Here is a 21,733-nt window from a genome sequence, read left to right as displayed (position 1 = left end):
ATTAGACCAGAATAGCTAAAGTAATTCTAAGCAGGAAGACCAGAATAGCTAAAGTAATTCTAAGCAGGAAGAGTGAAATTGGTGGTATCGCGATTCCAGATTTTAAACTATACTATAGAGCAATAGTAACAAAAACAGCATGGTACTGGCACCAAAACAGGCTGGTAGACCATTGGTACAAAATAGAGGACACAGAGACAAATCCACAAAATTACAACTACCTTATATTAGACAAAGGTGCTAAAACCATGCAATGGAGAAAGGATAGCATCTTCAACAAATGGTGCTGGGAGAACTGGAAATCCATATGCAACAAAATGAAATTGAATCCCTTTCTCTCACCATGCACAAAAGTCAACTCAAAATGGATCAAGGAGCTAGGAATCAGACCAGAGACTCTGCGTCTAATAGAAGATAAAGTTGGTCCTAATCTTCATCACGTGGGGGCAGGCCCCAAATTTCTTAATAAGACACCTATAGCACAAGAGTTAAAACCAAGAATAAACAAATGGGACAAATTCAAACTAAAAAGTTTTTTTCTCAGCAAGAGAAATAATATGTGAGGTGAATAGGGAGCCTACATCCTGGGAACAAATTTTTACCCCTCAAACATCAGATAGAGCTCTAATCTCTAGAGTATACAAAGAACTCAAAAAGTTAAACAACAAAAAAGCAAATAACCCAATCAACAAATGGGCCAAGGACCTGAACAGACACTTCTCAGAAGAGGATATACAATCAATCAACAAATACATGAAAAAATGCTCACCATCTCTAGCAATCAGAGAAATTAAAATTAAAACTACTCTAAGATACCATCTCACTCCAATAAGAATGGCAGCCATTATGAAGTCAAACAACAATAAGTGCTGGCAAGGATGCGGGGGGAAAAGGTACACTCATACATTGCTGGTGGGACTGCAAATTGGTGCAGCCAATTTGGAAAGCAGTACGGAGATTCCTTGGAAAGCTGGGAATGGAACCACCATTTGACCCAGCTATTCCCCTTCTCGGACTATACCCAAAAGACCTAAGAAGAGCATACTACAGGGACACAGACACATCAATGTTTATAGCAGCACAATTCACAATAGCTAGAATGTGGAACCAACCTAGATGCCCTTCAATAGATGAACGGATTTTAAAAATGTGGCATTTATACACGATGGAATATTACTCAGCACTAAAAAATAATAAAATCATGGCATTTGCAGGCAAATGGATGGCATTAGAGCAGATTATGCTAAGTGAAGTTAGCTAATCCCTAAAAAACAAATGACGAATGTCTTCTCTGATATAAGGGGGGTGACTCAAAATGGGATAGGGAGGAAAAGCATGAGAAGTAGACTACCACTAAATAGGGAAGAGAGGTGGGAGGGGAAAAGAGGGAGAAGGGGAATTGCACAGAAGATGAAAGGAGAATCTCATTGTTATACAGAATACATATATGTTGTAGTAATGAGAAAAAGAAAAAAAAGTGTGTCACATTAGATTGGATAGAGAGAAAGGATAGGAGAGGAGGGGAGGAGTAGGGAGGATAGGAAGGGCAGCAGAATAGACAATATGATTGATATATGTACATTCCATGTATGTATTATATATCAAAATGCATTCTACTGTCATGTATGACTAAAAATAAATAAAAACTAAAAAGAAATATTTTTTAGTTGGTGATGGACCTTTATTTTATTTATTTGTATGTGGTGCTGAGAATTGAACCAAGTGTCTCACACATGCTAGGCAAATGCACTACCACTGAGCCACAACCCCAGCTCCTGCTTTTTCTATTTCTATGAGGAATGTCATTGGGATTTTGATTGGAATCACATTGAATCTGTATAATGCTTTTGGTATTATGGTCATTTTGATAATATTAATTCTGCCTATCCAAGAACAAGGGAGATCTTTCCATTGTCTAAGGTTTTCTTTAATTTTTTTCTTTAGCGTTGTGTAGTTTTCATTGTAGAGGTGTTTCACCTCTTTCATTATGTTGATTCCCAAGTTTCCTTTTTTTTTGAGGCTACTATAAATAGGGTAGTTTTCCTTGTTTGCCTTTCAGAGGATTTGTCACTGATATACAGATAAGCCTTTGATTTATGGGTGTTGATTTTTTATCCTGCTACTTTGCTAAATTCATTTACTAGTATTAGAAGTTTCCTGGTGGAATTTTTTGAGTTTTCTAGGTATAGAATCATATTGTCAGCAACATTGCTAATTCTTCTTTTCCTGTGCATATTCCTTTAATTTCTTTTGTCTAATTGCTCTGGCCAGTGTTTCAAGAACTATGATAAATAGAAGTGGTGAAAGAGGGCATCCCTGTCTTGTTCCAGTTTTTAGAGGGAATGTTTTCATTTTTTCTCCATTTATAATGATGTTGGCCTGGGGCTTAGCGTAGACAGTGTTTACAATGTTGAGGTATGTTCCCGTTATCTTTAGTTTTTCTAGTGTTTTGAATATGAAGGGTTGCTGTATTTTGTTGAATGCTTTTTCTGCATCTATTGAAATTATCATATGGTTCTCTTTAAGTCTATTGATGTGATGAATTACAATTATTGATTTCTGTATGTTGAACCAACCTTGTATCCCTAGGATGAAACCCACTTGATCATGGTACACTATCCTTTTGATATGTTTTTGTATTAGGTTTGCCAGAATTTTACTAAGAATTCTTGCGTCTATATTCATTAGAGATATTAGTCTGAAGTTTTCTTTCTTTGATGTGTCTTTGCCTAGTTTGGAATACGGTGACAGTGGCCTCATAGAATGAGTTTGTAAGTGCTCCCTCTTTTTCTATTTTATGAAATAATTTGAAGAGTATTGGTATTAGTTCTTCTTTAAAGGTCTTATAGAACTGTGCTGTGTATCCATCTGGTCCTAGGTTTTCTGGTTGGTAGGCTTCTGATGGCATCTTCTATTTCATCATTTGAAATTGATCTGTTTAAACAGTGAATATCATTCTGATTCAATTTGGGCAAATCATATGACTCTAGAAATTTGTCAATGACTTAGATATTTTCTATTTTATTGGAGTAAAAGTTCAATTGAAAACATCACCAACAGATTAGACCACTTGGAAGACAGGACTTCAGACATTGAAGACAAAATATATAATCTTGAAAAGAATGTAGACCACACACTGAAAATGGTAAGAAACCATGAGCAGAACATTAAAGACATATGGGATAGCATAAAAAGACCAAATTTAAGAGTTATTGGGAGAAAGGCACAGAGTTCCAAACCAAAGGAATGAGCAATTTATTCAAAGAAATAATATCAGAAAATTGTCCAAACATGCAGAATGAATGGGAAAACCAAATTCAAGAGGCTTACAGGACACCAAATATACAAAATCACAATATATCCACATAGAGGCACATTATAATGAAAAATGCCTAACATACAGAATAAGGAGAGAATATTAAAATCCATGAGAGAAAGGAATCAGATTACATATAGGGGGAAACCAACTAGATTATGTGTAGATTTTTCAACCCAGACCCTAAAAGCTAGAAGATCCTGGAACAACATATATCAAGCTCTGAAAGAAAATGGATGCCAACCAAGAATCTTATATTCAGCAAAATTAAGCTTTAGATTTGATGATGAGATAAAAACCTTCCATGATAAACAAAAGTTAAAAGAATTTACAAGTCGAAAGCATGCTCTATAGAACATCCTCAGCAAAGTATTCCATGAAGAGGAATTTGAAAAACAACAATAAAAATATGCAGTAAAGGAAAACTAATCAAAGGAAAAGTCAAGTCAAGTTAAATAACAAAAATTTCTGGGAATACAAATCATGTGTCAATAATAACCTTGAAGGTTAATAGCCTAAACTCACCAATCAAAAGACATAGACTTACAGATTGGATTTAAAAAAAGACCCAACAATATGCTGCCTCCAAGAGACTCATCTCATAGGAAAATACATCCACAGACTGAAGGTGAAAGGTTGGGAAAAACCATACCACTCACATGGACTGTGGAAACAAGCAGGGATTTTCCATCCTCATATCAAATAAAGTAGACTTCAAGCCAAAGTTAATCAAAAGGGATAAAGAAGGACATTTCACAGTGCTTAAGGGAACCATTCATCCACAAGACATAACAATAATAAATTTATATGTCCCAATCAATGGAGCATCTGTGTTCATCAAACAAACTCTTCTCAAGTTCAAATAGACCACAACACATAATTCTGGGTGACTTTAACACACCTCTTTCACCACTGGGTAGATCGTTCAAACAAAAGATGAACAAAGAAACTATAGAACTCAATAATACAATCAATAACTTAGACTTAAGTGACATATGTAGAATATTTCATCCTTCAATGAACAAATACACTTTCTTCTCAGCAGCACATGGATCCTTCTCTAAAATAGACCATATATTGTGCCATAAAGCAACTCTTAGCAAATATAAAATAGTAGAGATACTACCTTGCATTCTATCAGATCATAATGGAATAAAATTAGAAATCAATGATAAAATAAAAAATAAAAGCTATTCCAACATGCGGAGAATAATTAATATGCTACTGAATGAATAATGGGTTGTAAAAGATGTCAAGGAGGAGATTAAAAAATTCTTAGAGGTGAATGAGAACACAAATACAACATGTTGAAATCTATGGACACTATGAAGGCAGTATTAAGAGGAAAATTCATTGCATGGAGTTCATTTCCTTAAAAGAAGAAACAGTCAACAAATAAATGACTTAACATTACAACTCAAAGCCCTAGAAAAAGAACAAATCAACACCAAAAGCAGTAGAAGACAGGAAATAATTAAAATCAGAGCTGAAATCAATGAAATATCAATATCTTTAGTGGAAATCTTTTTTTTAGGTGTAGATGGACACAACACAATGCCTTTATTTTTATGTGGTGCTGAGGATAGAACCCGGGTCCTGCCCATGCTAGGCGAGTGCTCTACCGCTGAGCCAGAATCCTAACCCTTTAGTGAATATCTTAAAACACAATTCAATTATGCCTTATTAATCCACCAAAGCAAAAATATGTATATATACTATTCAGCATACGAAAGTTACACATTGAAAGTGCATGTATATCTTCCTTAATTGGCCCCTCATTAAATTTACATTTGGTCATCCTTACTTTTAACATGTAGAGAATTCTTCATAAAGGTAGGTCATTATAAATTAAGAAAAATTACTTCAGCACAAAACATATTCTCTGCTTATTGAAATCTTAACCTCAATCAATTCTCCATTGTAAATTCGGATAAACCCACAGTTTCTTGGACAGCTAAGAGACAGACAAATTTTACTAAAAGTCTTGGCCAACTCATTGCATATTTGCCTCCTGAAATGAAAAATAAATTAGAATTGAAGCAGTGTATTGCCATAACTTACTTTAAAGGTAAGCAGGTTCTACCATATTTATAGAACTTAAACAGGAGACACTACTAGAAATCTCCAACAGAAGTGCTTTTAAGGAGAAACTAGTTTTAAACTTTGAGATAACATAGGACAAACCCTATAAAATTCATTTCTTTCTCCAAAAGCAATGGAAAATCCTTTTGAAACTTCACATCTTCAGTTATCAATATTACTGCATTATGGAACTAGTACAATCCTGCATAGCCTTGATCAAAATGACAAGGCACAATAAAAAATTTAAAGCTATTAAATGAACAAGTGAAGTCATTGAAGATAAGTTAAGGCCTTGAAGTGAAGTAATCAGTCTAATTTAAAACTGAAGTATAAACCATAAATTATCTACCTGAAATGAAAGCAATATGCCTTTTCAGCTTCTGTTCTGTGGACAAGAAAACAGAAACAACTCTTGCTTATGGTTTGTGTATTAGAATCCTTCTGGACCTGGAGGAGTAAAAGTCAATTCCTTTTTTTCCTATTGTTCATAGAAGATTTCAAGACTGCTTTAGCCATTTGAGTGGAATGCCAAACTGCAGACACTGTAGACACTAGTTTTTGGAAGGCTTCTGCTACTAATGAGAGTGAGGCTGAATCATGGATGTTCACCCTGCTTTACATCCAAGTTGTTGAAGTACACTGAACCTAAGTCCATGGCTTATGCTTTCAACTGTTCTGCCCTGTGCAAATCTGCAAGGACAAGGGTACCAGCAACATTTTCATTTTCAACATTTTACTACACAAAGCTTCTTGACACATGACCTTCAGCCATTCCAGTTCATATTTGTCTGTAGCTCCCAACAAGTTGTCTGCCATTTAATCAAGATTTGGTGCTTTTCCCTGTGTAAATGAATCTCCTTTCTTTAAAAACCTCAGGGTCTAAATCATGATTTCCACTTGATTTTTTTTTGCTTTCTTCCATTTCATTTTCAAACATTGCATTAAAAATTGGGGATCAAGCTGCAAAGCACAGATTTATGAACTTTAAATTCTTGTCCTCTTATAAAAAAACCCCTGCAATCTGTAAATCTTGTTTTCTCCCAGAGATTACCTAAATCTTCTGCTAGTCAACATTCAGGCACCTCCAAAATATTTGTATTTGTATGCCCCGATATGTTTACTCAATCTTGGATCACACTCACTCGTCTACAGCACCTTTTGTAGGGGATGGGGAGGAGGCAGTTTCTTTAGGTGGGGCAGTGCAATGCTTCCTCCTCTTCTGCAAACAGTGCTGGAATTGTTCACAAAATAATGTAAGCTTGTCATCTGGTAAAAGACCATTAGCTCCATTAAGCAAAAAACCCTTTCTAAAGATTTTTTTAAATCCCCAGTCCTTCCCTTGCACAAACCAATATGCTCTTTGGCTTTCCATTGCTTTTGTTTCTTCCCTTTTAGTGTTCAGAATAGAAATTTGAATTTTGCTTGATTTTCACTTTTGGGGCTGCTGTAACTTGGGCAAGATGAAAATGTTGAACTTTTTAACACTTCACCCATTTCCTCTCAACAAAAACTGAAGTTATTAATGGTTCAATGTAGGGAAACTTTACTATTTTAACCTGTGTAATACCAGTTTTCTGCTATATATAGACATATATCTCCAGGCAGAGGTGGGCTGGGTTCCCAAGACAGTGCCACTGTTTTTTAGGATTTATGCAATAACCCACACAACTGAGTACTTTACCCAGACACGCGCAGGGCAGCAGTGAGTAGGCCCCATGGTGGCCAAGGCGGCCAGGGAGCAATGTTGTGAATGTGGGCAGGAGCTTTATGGCGGCGAATCCCCATGGTGCCACCTCTGCAGAGCCTCATCCCTTCTCTTGGGTCCAGGTCCGCCTTCCTTTCCTATCTACTGTTCCTAAACTTCTCCAGGATAAACAAACCCCACGCTCCCATCCGCTCCAGCTTCCGAGATATGATTCTAGCCCTAGCCCAGCCTGCCCCCGATGGCCTAAAGTGAATTTTTTAAAAATCAAATTTTTATTAAGATAATTATATATTGTTAGATGAAATTATAAACAGATTCTGGGCACGCCTTGACCATTTCCTCCAAAAATGCAACATATTATGAAACTATAGCATATCACAACCAAGATAATGATATTGATACAATTCACCAATCTTATTCACAGTTCCACAGTTTTACTCATACTTGTGTTAAATTGTATGTATTAAGTTGAGTACAATATTATCTCGTGTAACTCTGTTTGTACATCACCATAGTCAAGATACCAAACAGTTCTATCATCTCTTATTTCTGATACCTATTCTCCTGACAATCAAGAGTATATTCTTCATTTCTAAAATTTTTGTCATTTAAAGAATGATATAGAAATTGAATTGTAAGTATTCATCCTTTGGCATTGCCTTTTTTTTTCATTCAACATAATTCCCTGGAGATACACCTAAATAGTTTTATATATTAATTGATTTTTTTTTTAAATTTTTTTTTTATTGGTTGTTCAAAACATTACACAGCTCATGACATATCATCTTCCATACATTTGATTCAAGTGGGTTATGAACTCCCATTTTTTACCCCAAATACAAGTTGCAGAATCACATCGGTTACACATCCACATTTTTACATAATACCATATTAGTGACTGTTGTATTCTGCTACCTTTCCTATCCCCTACTATCCCCCCTCCCCTTCCCTCTCATCTTCCCTCTCTACCCCATCTGCTGTTGTTTAATTCTCTCCCTTGTTTTTTTTTTTCCCCCTTTCCCCTCACAAACTCTTATATGTAATTTTGTGTAACAATGAGGGTCTCCTTCCATTTCCATAGTTTCCCTTCTCTCTCCCTTTCTCTCCCCCCACTCGTCTCTGTTTAATGTTAATCTTTTCCTCATGCTCTTCTTCCCTGTTCTGATCTTAGTTGCTCTCTTTATATCAAGGAAGACATTTGGCATTTGTTTTTTAAGGATTGGCTAGCTTCACTTAGCATAATCTGCTCTAATGCCATCCATTTCCCTGCAAAATCCATGATTTTGTCATTTTTTAGTGCTGCGTAATACTCCATTGTGTATAAATGCCACAGTTTTTTAATCCATTCATCTATTGAAGGGCATCTGGGTTGATTCCAAAGTCTAGTTATTGTGAATTGTGCTGCCATGATCATTGATGTGGCAGTATCCCTATAGTATGCTCTTTTAAGGTCCTCAGGGAATAGACCGAGAAGGGCGATAGCTGGGTCAAATGGTGGTTCCATTCCCAGCTTTCCTAGGAATCTCCATACTGCTTTCCATATTGGCCGCACCAGTTTGCAGTTCCACCAGCAATGTACAAGTGTACCCTTTTCCCCACATCCTCGCCAGCACTTATTGTTGCTTGACTTCATAATGGCTGCCAATCTTACTGGAGTGAGATGGTATCTTAGGGTGGTTTTGATTTGCATTTCTCTGACTGCTAGAGATGGTGAGCATTTTTTCATGTACTTATTGATAGATTGTATGTCCTCCTCTGAGAAGTGTCTGTTCAGGTCCTTCGCCCATTTGTTGATAGGGTTGTTTGTTATCTTGTTGTTTAATTTTTTGAGTTCTTTGTATATTCTGGATATTAGGGCTCTATCTGAAGTGTGAGGAGTAAAGATTTGTTCCCAGGATGTAGGTTCCCTATTTACCTCTCTTATTGTTTCTCTTGCTGAGAAAAAACTTTTTAGTTTGAGTAAGTCCCATTTGTTGATTCTAGTTATTAACTTTTGTGCTATGGGCGTCCTATTAAGGAATTTGGAGCCCGACCCCACAATGTGTAGATTGAAGCCAACTTTTTCTTCTATCAGGTGCAGAGTCTCTGATTTGATATCTAGGTCCTTGATCCATTTTGAATTTACTTTTGTGCATGGCGAGAGAAAGGGGTTCAGCTTCATTTTGTTGCATATGGATTTCCAGTTTTCCCAGCACCATTTGTTGAAGATGCTATCCTTTCTCCATTGCATGCTTTTAGCGCCTTTATCAAATATAAGAAAGTTGTAATTTTGTGCATTGGTCTCTGTGTCCTCTATTCTGTACCATTGATCCACCTTCCTGTTTTGGTACCAGTACCATGCTGTTTTTGTTACTATTGCTCTGTAGTACAGTTTGAAATCTGGTATCGCTATACCTCCCGATTCACACTTCCTGCTTAGAATTGCTTTTGCTATTCTGGGTCTTTTGTTTTTCCATATGAATTTCATGATAGCTTTATCTATTTCTACCAGAAATGCCGTTTTTTATTAATTTTCCATGGTACCACAGCTGAGGAACACATTTCCACTTTTTAAATATTATAAAAAAGAAACAGATGTGCATCAAGTGAGTAGGCACACAAGTGGTTCAGGCAAGGGGTCTGTTTTATTAAAGGAGATACAACAATGGGAACCTGACCCATCTATGGATCTACTACTATTCTTACCTTTTTCCATATCACTCAGAAGTAGCAGGCCTGAGAGAAGAAAATAAAATGGCCTATTAAATTTCATCACAGGAATCATCGTAGGGACAACCCACTGTTAATCTTAGGTCTTATTTTACTGTATTCAGCAAATGTAGTTAACAGTAACTCATACATAACATTGTGTCCTTAACAGCTAGAATATAAAGACATGTGAATAAAGGTTTAGAAGTAGAATTTCCCCTTCTTAAAACCACTCCCTACCTATGTGTAGAAATTGCATTTCCCATCCCTATAATTTTAAGCTCTGCTAAATTCAAGGCCTTGTTTCCTGGAGTAAGGTTAATAGTCCCAAATAGGGAAAGTAGCAGTGTTTCCATTGAGAATTGTATGATTACTGCATGGTTATACTGGTTTATTCATGGCATTGTACCAACAAATAAAAGGCTTATCATATAAAAGGGAGAAATTAACCATGATTAACATAAAGATTTAGAATTGGTATTATACGATGAATGTGGAGAGAACTCTGTATGTCTGAAATAGAAGTTTCACTGGAGCACCGCCAGGTATTTGTTTTTCCACAGTTAATAGTGAACATGCATTTTCAAAAATCATGGCCTGAAAACTAAGAACTCAAGAGGGATATAGTTTACCTGACTAGGCAAACAAGCTAAACCCTCTATAGCGTTGGTCAAGAATGACTAAAATCTAGACCATGAAGGTTATTTCCTTATATTAAAATGTGTCTCTTGAAATACCCATAGTAATGTCTGTGTTCCCATATGAATCCTGACTAATAGAAATATGCACAGATTTTATTATGAAAGGAGAGAGAAGGCAAGTGTAAGTACTGAAATGAAAGTCTGAGAGTATACAAGAATAGTCCAAAAAATAATAATGTGACCAAAGTCTTATGGAAAAAAAATAACATGGTAAATACAAGTTAACTTCTAGTAGTTAAGTATTATTAGAGTAATTCAAGTAAGGAGTTGAAGGAATGGGACTGGAGAGATATCCAGGCACCAGTACACTGATAGCCACAAATCATATGCAAAACACTCTGGACATGAGCTTATTGCAATGAGAACAAATCAGGCTTTTAATTAGGACAGTGGCATGACCATATCTCAAGTTGAGATGGATCACTGTGGCATGCATGTAGATAAAGAAAAGATCCCATCAAGAAAGTCAATTTAAATAGGGGGAAACTGGTAGAAATTAGAAAGCCTATGCTACAAATGAAGTCATAAACAGAGATCACATTATTTGTATGGAAACCCATCAAAATAGCCCAAGAACCTGAGGGAAAAAATTGAGGAATTTTAGTGTCATAAACCTAGTATAAATATTTGGAGGAAAAAAACCAGTCTATCAGTAGTGAGAATGAAACTTGAAATGGCATGAAGGCACTATGAGCCAATGTATACTGAGAATTATATATATTCTTAAATCCATATCAGTATATGGATAATTTTAAATTGGTAAATGGGAGGAGGCTGGTACAGAATAATATAGTCACAAAAGGATGAGAGAGAAAGATAATTTACTGTATTATTAACATATAATTTGTTCCTTGTATTAACAAGCATCTGTAACATAAATAAAAGGATTTGACTTGACTTCTGTATATTATAGATTGATCACTTATTTCTGTCTCCATCAGGGTAGGATATCTATAAAATCTGCTAAAGAGACATCAGGTTCAAAGCATTATCCTTCCCTTTCCTTCCCATGGCCTCTAATTAGATTCTCCACAATCCTAATGCTAACTCAATGTGGCTAAGCCTTAATCACTGGTGTCTTAAGAAAGTAATTAAATTCTCTTTCAAAAAAGAAAACTTTCCATCATTGGTAGTCTGTCTGCTAATAAAGAGGCATCTGCTTTGAAACTTATTTGTTTTACCACCCTTTGCAGAACTAGAAGTGCTGCATTAGTAATCAAAGTTTTCTATGAATCTTAGGCCTTATGTGTGGAAGACACAGTTCTTCCCTTATCATAATGCAGTGGTGGTTAGAAGTACAGGTTATTAAAGTTACTCATACCTGGATTCATATTCTTGTTCCATTACATACTACTAGTATGATCTTGAGAAAGTTAATTTCTTCATTTATAAAACAGGCTTAATATCTAACTTACTAAAACCCCAAGAAGCTAGAAGTACAATTATGAGAACACCATTTATTTGGAAAACTAAATAAATTTTCTTACCTGAAGTGGCAAAGGATCACTGCTATTTTTGAAGTCACAGTCAAACACGATGGCAGCAAGCACTTTTTGAGACTCATAATCATACAGAATGTACTTTTCAAACTCACTTTCTGAAGAAAAGCCTCGAACTAAAGGGAGAAAAAAACTGTCTACTTAAATAAAAATATATGATAATCCATCCTATTTGAGCAGTTGGATACTAACATTACAAGGAAAGAAGCCAATCAAAATACTGAAAATTTCTCAAATATTGGCATCATCATTACCTAATAAATATTTAGTGTGCAACATTTTAGATATTTTATAAAATTTTATTATAAGTAAACATAAATATTATAAAACATATATAAAGGTTAGTCATTAGTCATCAGGGTAGTGCAAATCAAAAACATAGAAATGGTTGTATAACAGTTAGTGAGGATGTAGAGAAATTGGAACCTTCAAATAGTACTAACAGGAGTGTAAAGGTTTGAATAACAGTTCAGCAGTCCCTCAAAAAGTCAAACATAGTCACCATGTAACTCCTAGAGATACACCCAAGAGAAATGAAAACATGTCCACAAAAAACTTGTAGACAAATTTTCAGTATTATATATAATATCCAAAATGTGGAAACAACTCAAAATAAACATTTACATATTCAAGTAAATATAACATATCCATACAATGGGATATTATTATTCAGCAATGAAAATAAATAATGACATGGATAAACTTTGAAAACATGATGTTAATTGATATAAGCCAGTCCTAAAAGATTGTATACTGTATAATTCCATTCATATAAAAGTTCTATAATTAGAAAATATATTAGTATTTTCCTAATGCTAGTAGAGATGAGAGATGGAGAATTCATGGTTAAAAGGTATGGATTTTGAGTGGGTTGCAGTTCTGTGGGAGAGTGCTTGCCTAGCATGTGTGAGGCACTGGGTTTGAATCTCAGCACCACATATAAATAAATAATGGTCCATTGACAACCAGAAAATATTCAAAAAATATATAAAAGGTATGGGGTTTCTTTTGGGGGTGATAAAAATGCTCTAAATTGATTGTGGTAATGCACACCCAACTATGAATATACTAAAAGCCATTCAACTGTATACTTTAAATAGATATATGGCATGTACATTATTATCTCAATAAAATTGTTTCAAAAGAAAAAATAAAGGGATACATAGCAATTCAAACTGTGCTTTAGAAAGAAAGAAAAACTTATTTGATGGCTCAACAGCAGTATGATGAAAACAGAGGAAGGAGTCAAAGATGACAAATCAGTAGAAATTAGTTATTCTGAAAAGGAGAGAGAAAAAAGATTGGAAAAAAGTTGAACAAAGCCTCAAGGACCTTTGGAACAATACAAAATGTCTAGCATTCAGGTACTCATAGTCCCTACAAAGGAAACAGGAGGCAATGTTGAAAATTCCCCAAACTTAATGAGAGAAAAAGAAGATTCAACAGACTCAGTGAAGCCTAATCAAAACGAACCAAAAGTAACCCATATCATAATCAAACTTCTGAAAACCCAAAACAAAAAAAAATCTTAGAAGAAGACCGACAGAAATGACATGTTACCTTGGGGGAAATAAGAATTCAAATGACCGCATATTTCTTTTCAGGAACTAAGGAAGTCACAAAAAATGGCAGGTATTTTTAAATGTTGGAAGACTATCAACCCAGAATTCTATACCCAATGAAAGTATTCTTCAGGAATGAAGTTGAATACACAGAGGAAGGCAAAGAAAGATCCTTGGATATCTTCAGATGTACTCTGAAGAATTGTTAAAGTTCTTTAAAAGAAGGAAAATTATTCCAGAAGAAATCATGGAACTTGAGGAATGAAGGAAGGGAAACAGCCATGGTAAATATATGGTAAATATGTATGCGAATCATTAATTCCATTCACATGAATATGAAGTCTATTTATATAGAAATGAAAACTACAACATAGAAAGGAAACATGTAAAGGATCTATATACCATATGTGATAAAATATCAAGTTTTAAGTAGACTGTAAAATGAAGGTATGACTACTCAAGAGCAACTGCTAATAGTATTATATAACAGAAGCCCAAGTTACCCATATTTTTCTTTCTTTCTTTTTTTAGTTGTAGATGGACATAATACCTTTATTTTATTATTTACTTTTATGCAGTGCTGAGGATTGAATCCAGTGCCTCACACATGCAAGGCAAGTGCTCTACCACTGAGCCACAACCCCAGCCCCCCCATATTTTTCTTTTGTAGATTATGAATTTGGTGTCATGTTTAAGTAATAAAGATATCTCCTATGTTCTTTCCTAAATGCTCTTATCACTTTACATTTAGATCTATGATCCATTTTGAGTTGATTTTTGCATGATGTACAAGTTTTCATTGTTTTAGTTTTTAGCTATTGGTATACAATTATTCTAGCATCATTTGTTGAAAAAATTATTCTTTAATTGAATTGTTTCACATCACTATCAAAAATTATTCTACATATTAGTGTAAGTCTACTTCTGCATTTTCTATTTTTTAATTAAAAATGTAGATGGACATGATACCTGTATTTATTTATTTTTATGTGGTGCTGAGGATTGAACCCAGGGCTTTACACATGTAAGGCAAGTGCTCTACCACGGAGCCACAACCTTAGCCCTCTATTCTCTTTTATTCATTGGTGTGTCAATCCCTTTACTATTACAACACTGCCCAACTACTATAGTCATAAACCTTGAAAGTGAGGGGTGTGATACTCCCCCACTTTATTCTTTTGCAACATTGCTCTGCTCCTCTTAAAACAGTAACGTTTTAAAGGAAACCTAATGTCAAACCTTTTAAACTGATGTTTAGATTCCTCTTCACATTCTCAGTGATTTCTTTCACCACATCAATATTAGATGGGATGTAAATCAATTCCCAATCGCTGGCATTTTTTATGTAAGAAGGCAGAGTATTGATGGGTTGAGAAGTGAAATTGTAAGGCCCAGTAGATTTTATGTCAGTAAGTATGTGAAACACCAAAAGCACTACTGGAAATATAAATGATGAAAAGATTTCCAATATTGAATTAATGAGCTTCCTCCTCTAGAAGAAAAAAGATGGTATGAATTAACTTAAAAGTACAAGTTCAATGCAAATGAAAATTTTGTTATATTAAATTTCTTCCAGTGCTTCAGGGATTATGTCATACTATCCCTTTCCCTGCCCCCACTTTCTTATAGGTTATGCTATACTAGTAATTCATTGACTTTTATAAATTTGGAAGATCTACCCACAGCTCCAGAAGTAATTTTTCAAAAGTGCATGCATGCATGCATGCACACACACTGACTGAAATGTGACATATGGGCATTTGATAACATTTCCATGGATACCTTCACTTACCTTTAAGGTAAAATTTTTCCACAGGAGTACAGCAAACTGGTTGAGTGTCAACAAATCCATTCTTCCACAAAGAGTATAGGTTCAACTCTAGGGATGGAGGAAAGCTTTTCTTTTCCTTTTTTTTAAATGTTAAGTCTCCTAATAATGTGAACAACAAACAAATAATAAGTTACTTCTCTCTCTGATGAAATAAAATTATATGTGGGTTTGTGTTGTTCTTGTCTTACATTGGTCCGTACATACCTTGGATTTTGTCCCACTTGTTGCCCCTTCTTTACGTTCTTCTCCCACAAATAGCCAACTTTTCCTGTTCTTTCTAACTCTCCTTTGTTACTTTACTACTTTTAGTTATTTTTTATTCCTCCTCCTTTATAGTGGTCACCTATCTCCTGACTTCTCCTTTGTTCACTTTTGAAATATTTCAAACTTTCCCTTGGTTTCCTACCCTATTTTCTCTTTACTTAAGAAACTGCATCTCACTATCTGATAAAATTACATTGTTTATGTACTTCCTACACCATTTATGTTGTGATCATTAATAGAGTGGACAATGTAGTAGACACCTACTATTTAAAGCTTGATCTAATTCACAGGTTTTTGTTGGAGCCAATATTAAATACTGACCCCATTATTCCAATACAGGTGGTAATTAGTGTTAAGAGACGACAAAGTAGACACCATATATTTATCCTGACTCCCTGCTTCCTCTAAGAGGGTCTGGAAAGTGATTGGGACACTTCAAATTCAGAGAGTAGAGATTCTGCTTCTAAGAAACACTCACAATTCAGCCAAATAACAACAAATCTCACCCCACACATGATCTAGCTTCACTCCCAAACCTCAAAAATACTTCAAAACATAGAATAGAGGAGAGAAAAACATAAAAACCACCAACCAGGTCCCAAGGAAGAAGAAACCAGAAGGAATCTTAGGTTCCACTCCTGGAGATCTATATTCATACATCAAAAATAGATGTCCCAGAACAACAATAATAAAAATTTTACACATGAGGATACATATATAGAAGGAAGAGAAAACCATTTAAAATAATGTGAAAGCCCAAGACCTCTGAAAACATGAGGAAACAGATAAACAAATCTCCACTCAAAATTCACACTCTCCTGCCACAGTCTGGCTGGGCACAAATGCCGCAGTCTGGCTGGGCACACAATCACGAGCCACCACACAGCTTGTAGATTCAAACAGCAACTCTTTATTCCCGAACTCACACCAGCCGTCTACAATCACGTTCTGGGGAAATCCACGTTCTCTGCCCAAATCCACGTTCTCTGCCCAAATTCACCTCCACTGGGCTTCTATCTCCAAAAAATACTGTCTGAATCCCGTGAGAACTCAAGGGGAACTCAGGCAGCAGGATACGCCCTATTCCCAGCAGGAATAATCTTAAACCTTAAACCTGGAACCTAAACTGGGAATGCCCTAAACACGATTATCTTAAAACCGGGAACACCCTAATCTGCCTTGGTCCTTGAGCAAGGTCACCTACATTCAATGTCGCTGCAACATGTCAGTAACATGGGGTACGCTGGCAAGGAAATTGTCATACCTACTTGGCTAATGGCTCCCAGCACTCTCCCAACAAAGAATCCTAGATATGGTAGCTGCTGAAATTCCAGAGAAAGATTATAAAAAAACTGATTGTTAAAATATACAGTGAACTAAAAGAAGACATAAGAAATGAATTAAGACAGCAAATAAGGAGATCAAAGACCATTTCAATAAAGAAATAGAGATTATGAAAAGAAACCAATCATAACTCCTGGAAATAAAAGGCATAATGAATCAGATTAAAATTTCACTTTGAAAGCATCACCCAAAGATTAGGTAATGTAGAAAATAGAACTTTGGCCCTGGAAGACAGAACTTCAGCCCTTGATGACAGGGTATATGAACCTGAATACTCAGTATTCAATAAAGGAAAAAAACAAAATACCAAGAATATGCAAGAACTCTGGGACAGCATCCAAGTGAACAAACCCGAGTCATTGCAATAAAAGAGAGCACGGATATACATGAAGACTATTTTCAAGGACAGAGTAATGGAAAACTTTCCCCATGTCAGAAATGAGACAGACATCCATATATGGGAGGCATATAGGACCTCAAATATACTTATCAAAGAATAGTCTTTTTTAACAAATAGTGCTGGGAAAACTGGATATCAACATGTAGAAGAATAAAATTGTCCCCTATCTCACCTTGCACAAGAGTCAACTCAAAGAGAATCAAAAACCTAGGAATTAGACCAGAAACTCTGCAACTGCTAGAAGAAAATGTAGGCCCAACACTTCAACATGCTGGCACCAGAACCAACTTCTTTTAACAAGAATTCCAAAATGCAAGAAATTATACCAAGAATCAATACGTTGGATGGCATTAAATTTAAAAGCTTCTGCACAGAAAAGGAAATGATTAAGAACATGAAGAGACAGCTTACAGAATGGGATAAAATCTTTGCCAGCTACTCCTCTGATAGGGGATTAATATTCAGAACATACAAAAAAACTCAAAAAGGTTAACACTAAAAACAAAAAAAAAAAAATCAATGGAAAAATAATTGGACACATTTCTCAAAAGCAGCAGAACAAATGACCATCAAATATATGAAAAACCGTTTAGCAAATCAAAACTATACTAAGATTTCATCTCATGTCAGTCAGAATGGCAATTATCAAGAATAGAAATAATAATAAATACTGGTGAGGATGTTGGGGAAAAGGTATGCTCTTACATGGTTGGTGGGAATGCAAATTAATTCAACCACTATAGGAAAAAAAACCAGTATGGTGACTCTTAAAAAACTAGGAATGAAACCACCATATGACCCATTTATCACACTTCTTGATATTTATCCAAAAGAATTAAAAAATAGTATATTATAGTGATATAGTCACATCAATGTTTATAACAACACAACTCACAATAGCCAAATTATGAAACCAGCTCAGATGTACATCAATAGATGAATGGATTAAGAAAATGTGGTGTGTGTGTCACACACACACACACACACAATATGAAGTTTTACTCAATCATAAAGAAGAATGAAATAATGGTATTTGCTGATAAATGGATGGCAATGGAGACCATAATGTGATATGAAATAAGCCAGACTCAGAAAATCAAGGTTTAAATGTTTTCTCTCATATGCAGAAATTGAGCAAAATAAGAGGAGAAAAGGGGGATTAGATATTATAAAGATATAGGGAAGATCAGTGGAATAGAAGGAGATCAAAAGTGATAAAGGAAGGACAGAAAAAGGGAGGAAATAGGGAATAAATTTAACAAAATCATGCTCTGTATATATATAAATATACCACAGTAAATTCTACCTTTATGTTTATATATAAAGCACCAATCAAAAATAACTAAATGAGTGAGAGAAAAGTCAGTAGAGGAGAGGAAGAAGAACAGGAGGAGAGAGGAGAAGAGGGGAGGGAAGGAAGGGAGGGTATCAGGGACTGAAATGGAGTAAATCAAAATCCATGCATGTATGATTTTGTCATCATAAATCCAAATACTAGGTATAACTTCAATGCACTAATTAAAAGAGAAAGATTAAGTATTTGAAATAAAGCAAATTGTATTCTTATTTTTCTATTAACTTACTTAGATGGAATAATGCTATCAGAATCTGATTTTTCCTATGTCAATATTCAATAAAACAGCTCTCAATGTTTAAAACAATAAACAAATCATCACTATCACAATAACAAATGATAAAAAATTAAATCACTGGAAAGTATCAATTAATTACTATGTTTTCATGTGTTCAGAGTATAACACTCCATTCAAAGTGCTGATGGATGAACATCTTCATCTACTCTTATAGTTCTGTATATTCACTATGTGTCAAGTGCTATGCTAGTTGAATTTAAGATGACAAACACAACAGAAAAAATAGATCCCATCCAAGTCCTGATGATGATCAGGCAAGGAATGAGTATCATCAGTTTTTAAAAACTCCCCTCTGTGGTAGGCCTTTGGGATTGGATGTAAGAGAAGGTCAGTAGTCATTTCCCACTACTGAAAATTTAAAATCACGACCATTAAAAACTCCTGGAAGTTTATGTAGGAACCTAAGAAAATGGAAAAGCATTTATGTAAGATAATCTACTAAATACTGATAAGAATAGCAAGATTCGGTGATATGTGAGCCATCACCTGCTCCTGCACCCACCCCCATCCCACCTGGCTCAGTGTTATGGAGCTCTTCTCTGAGCAAGTGTGAAGGTGGGGTTCCCTCTAAGACTCTCAATCTAGGACTATGGTTTTACTCCATGAGAAAAGAGGGCTAGTATCTCATTCCAACAGATTCATGCTAAAAAAGCTCTATTCCAGGCAGACAGAAATGAGGTCTCGGGATTCCTTATCCCACCAAGACCCTATAGGTTGAGAATACTGGAGTCCTGATCACCCATGGACAAACTTGCTGGTAGAGCAGTTGATACATGCCAGGAAGGGCAAGCCAAAAAGAGCCAGGGATGCCAGATCCCCATGTTTGTTTATAATAGGGGTGGTCACTCTGGAAGAAGTACACTGCTATATTTACCTTTAGCTCTGATGCACTGGTACTGAGGCTCTATCCAGGGATAGAGGAAGGATGTAAGAATGAAGAGCTCCATAGCTCTATCTAATGGGGCCATATTATAATTGGAACTGAGCATAGAGAAATTAATGCCTAAGGATATTATAAAAAAAATGGAGAAGGGGGCTAGTTTCTCCATAATAGCAGTAGCAACATGGCACAGCAAAAGAACCAGCAAAGAGAAATGATACAGAGAAGCAAGGAAAAGTGAAAGTCAAAAGAATCTTCCTGGGGGATGTGGGGGGAAAAGTACACTCATACATTGCTGGTGGGACTGCAAATTGATGCCACCACTGTGGAAAGCAGTATGGAGATTCTTTAGAAATGGAATGAAGCCACCATTTGACCCAGCTATCCCACTCCTTGGTTTATACCCAAAGGACTTAAAATCAGCATACTACAGTGACACAGCCACATCAATGTTTATGGCAGCTCAATTCACAATAGCTAAACTATGGAACCAACCTACATGCCCTTCAATAGATGAATGGATAAAGAAAATGTGGTACATATACACAATGGGATATTACTCAGTCTTAAAGAAGAATGAAATTACAGCATGGGCAGGTAAATGGATGGAACTAGAGATTATCAGGCTAAGTGAAATAATTTAATCCCCAAAACCAAAGGCCAAATGTTTTCTCTGATAAGCAGATGCTGATCCATAGTGGGGGTGGGGGATAGGGAAGATTGAAGGGACTTTGGAGTGTGCAAGGACAGTGAGAGGAGGGGAAGCACTGTGGGGATGGGAGAGACATTATTACCCTATACACATGTATGATTACACTACTGGTGTGACTCTGCACCATGTACAGCCAGAAGAATGAGAAGTTGTGCTCCACTTGTGTACAATGTGTCAAAATGCATCCTACTGTCATGTATAACTAATTAGAAGAAATTTTTAAAAAAAGAATGCTCCTGGGATCACACACTCCCTTGGGGATTGAGAAAGTTAGCTGTACGTACTTATAGAGCAATCAGAACAAGACAAGAGGAACAAGTGAAATCATTTCCCAAGCCACAGATACATCCTCTGATGTTAAAGCCTTAATGACTCACAGAGCTTAAGTACAATAAATTTGTGGCTACTGAATGTGGCTACTGAACTGGGGGTCACTCAGGAGAATTTGAGGTGACACAAAAGGACCACATAGATATGGACATACCTTTTTCTGGGTGTCAGGATGGTTTCCCTGGCTCCCAGCCTCAAGCTCCCCAAAGGGGGGCAAGAGAAAAATATGAGAGGCTGGCAAGAGAGAGCGGGCACATTCTGAGGCTCAGCTTTTATTTTGGGGGGAAGCTAATCCATGGAACATTCTACCCAAAAAAGGGCAAAAGGGTAGGATTACAACAAATAGGTGGGTATAAATCAACTCCATCGGGTGACGCCCTCTCTGTGAGCTGCACCTTTCTTATCCAAGCAGAGGTAAAGTCCATTTGCACTGCAGGGTGCAATACCAGTCCAGTACCTCTTTACTCAGGACTTAAAGGTGTGTGCAGTTCCTGTTCAAGGTGGCCCCCGACACATTATAATTACAAAAAAAGTTTGCATATGCACATAACACAATTTGGCCAATTTCACTGCCCCTTTCACTCCCCCTTTTCTTTCCTTTCTTCTCGCTCCTGATCTCCACTCTCTACTCAACTGGTCTTTCTTCTCTTCATAATAATCCCCCCTTTTTCCTATCTTCCACATATGAGCGAAAATACATGATCTTAGACTTTGTGAACCTGGTTGATTTCATTCTACATGATGTTCTCCAGTTGAATCCACTTTCA

The 21,733-nt window shown here is 36.0% G+C and overlaps 1 protein-coding gene and 1 pseudogene across 1 annotated transcript in view; both read right to left on the bottom strand.

Moving 5' to 3' along the window:
• LOC114096938 (phospholipid-transporting ATPase ABCA3-like) overlaps window positions 1-21,733 on the bottom strand; it is a 169,261-nt gene that overhangs the window by 141,446 nt on the left and 6,082 nt on the right. Inside the window, exon 2 of the mRNA XM_071605765.1 lies at window positions 11,980-12,107. Within this exon, the coding sequence (XP_071461866.1) occupies window positions 11,980-12,107 (128 nt within the window). The remainder of the gene's footprint in view (window positions 1-11,979; window positions 12,108-21,733) is intronic.
• Window positions 6,004-6,790, bottom strand: LOC114096835 (speckle-type POZ protein-like pseudogene; annotated as a pseudogene).

Source organism: Marmota flaviventris, chromosome 19, assembly GCF_047511675.1.
Source record: "Marmota flaviventris isolate mMarFla1 chromosome 19, mMarFla1.hap1, whole genome shotgun sequence".
Lineage (NCBI taxonomy): Eukaryota > Metazoa > Chordata > Mammalia > Rodentia > Sciuridae > Marmota > Marmota flaviventris.
This window is presented reverse-complemented; position numbering and strand designations above follow the sequence as displayed.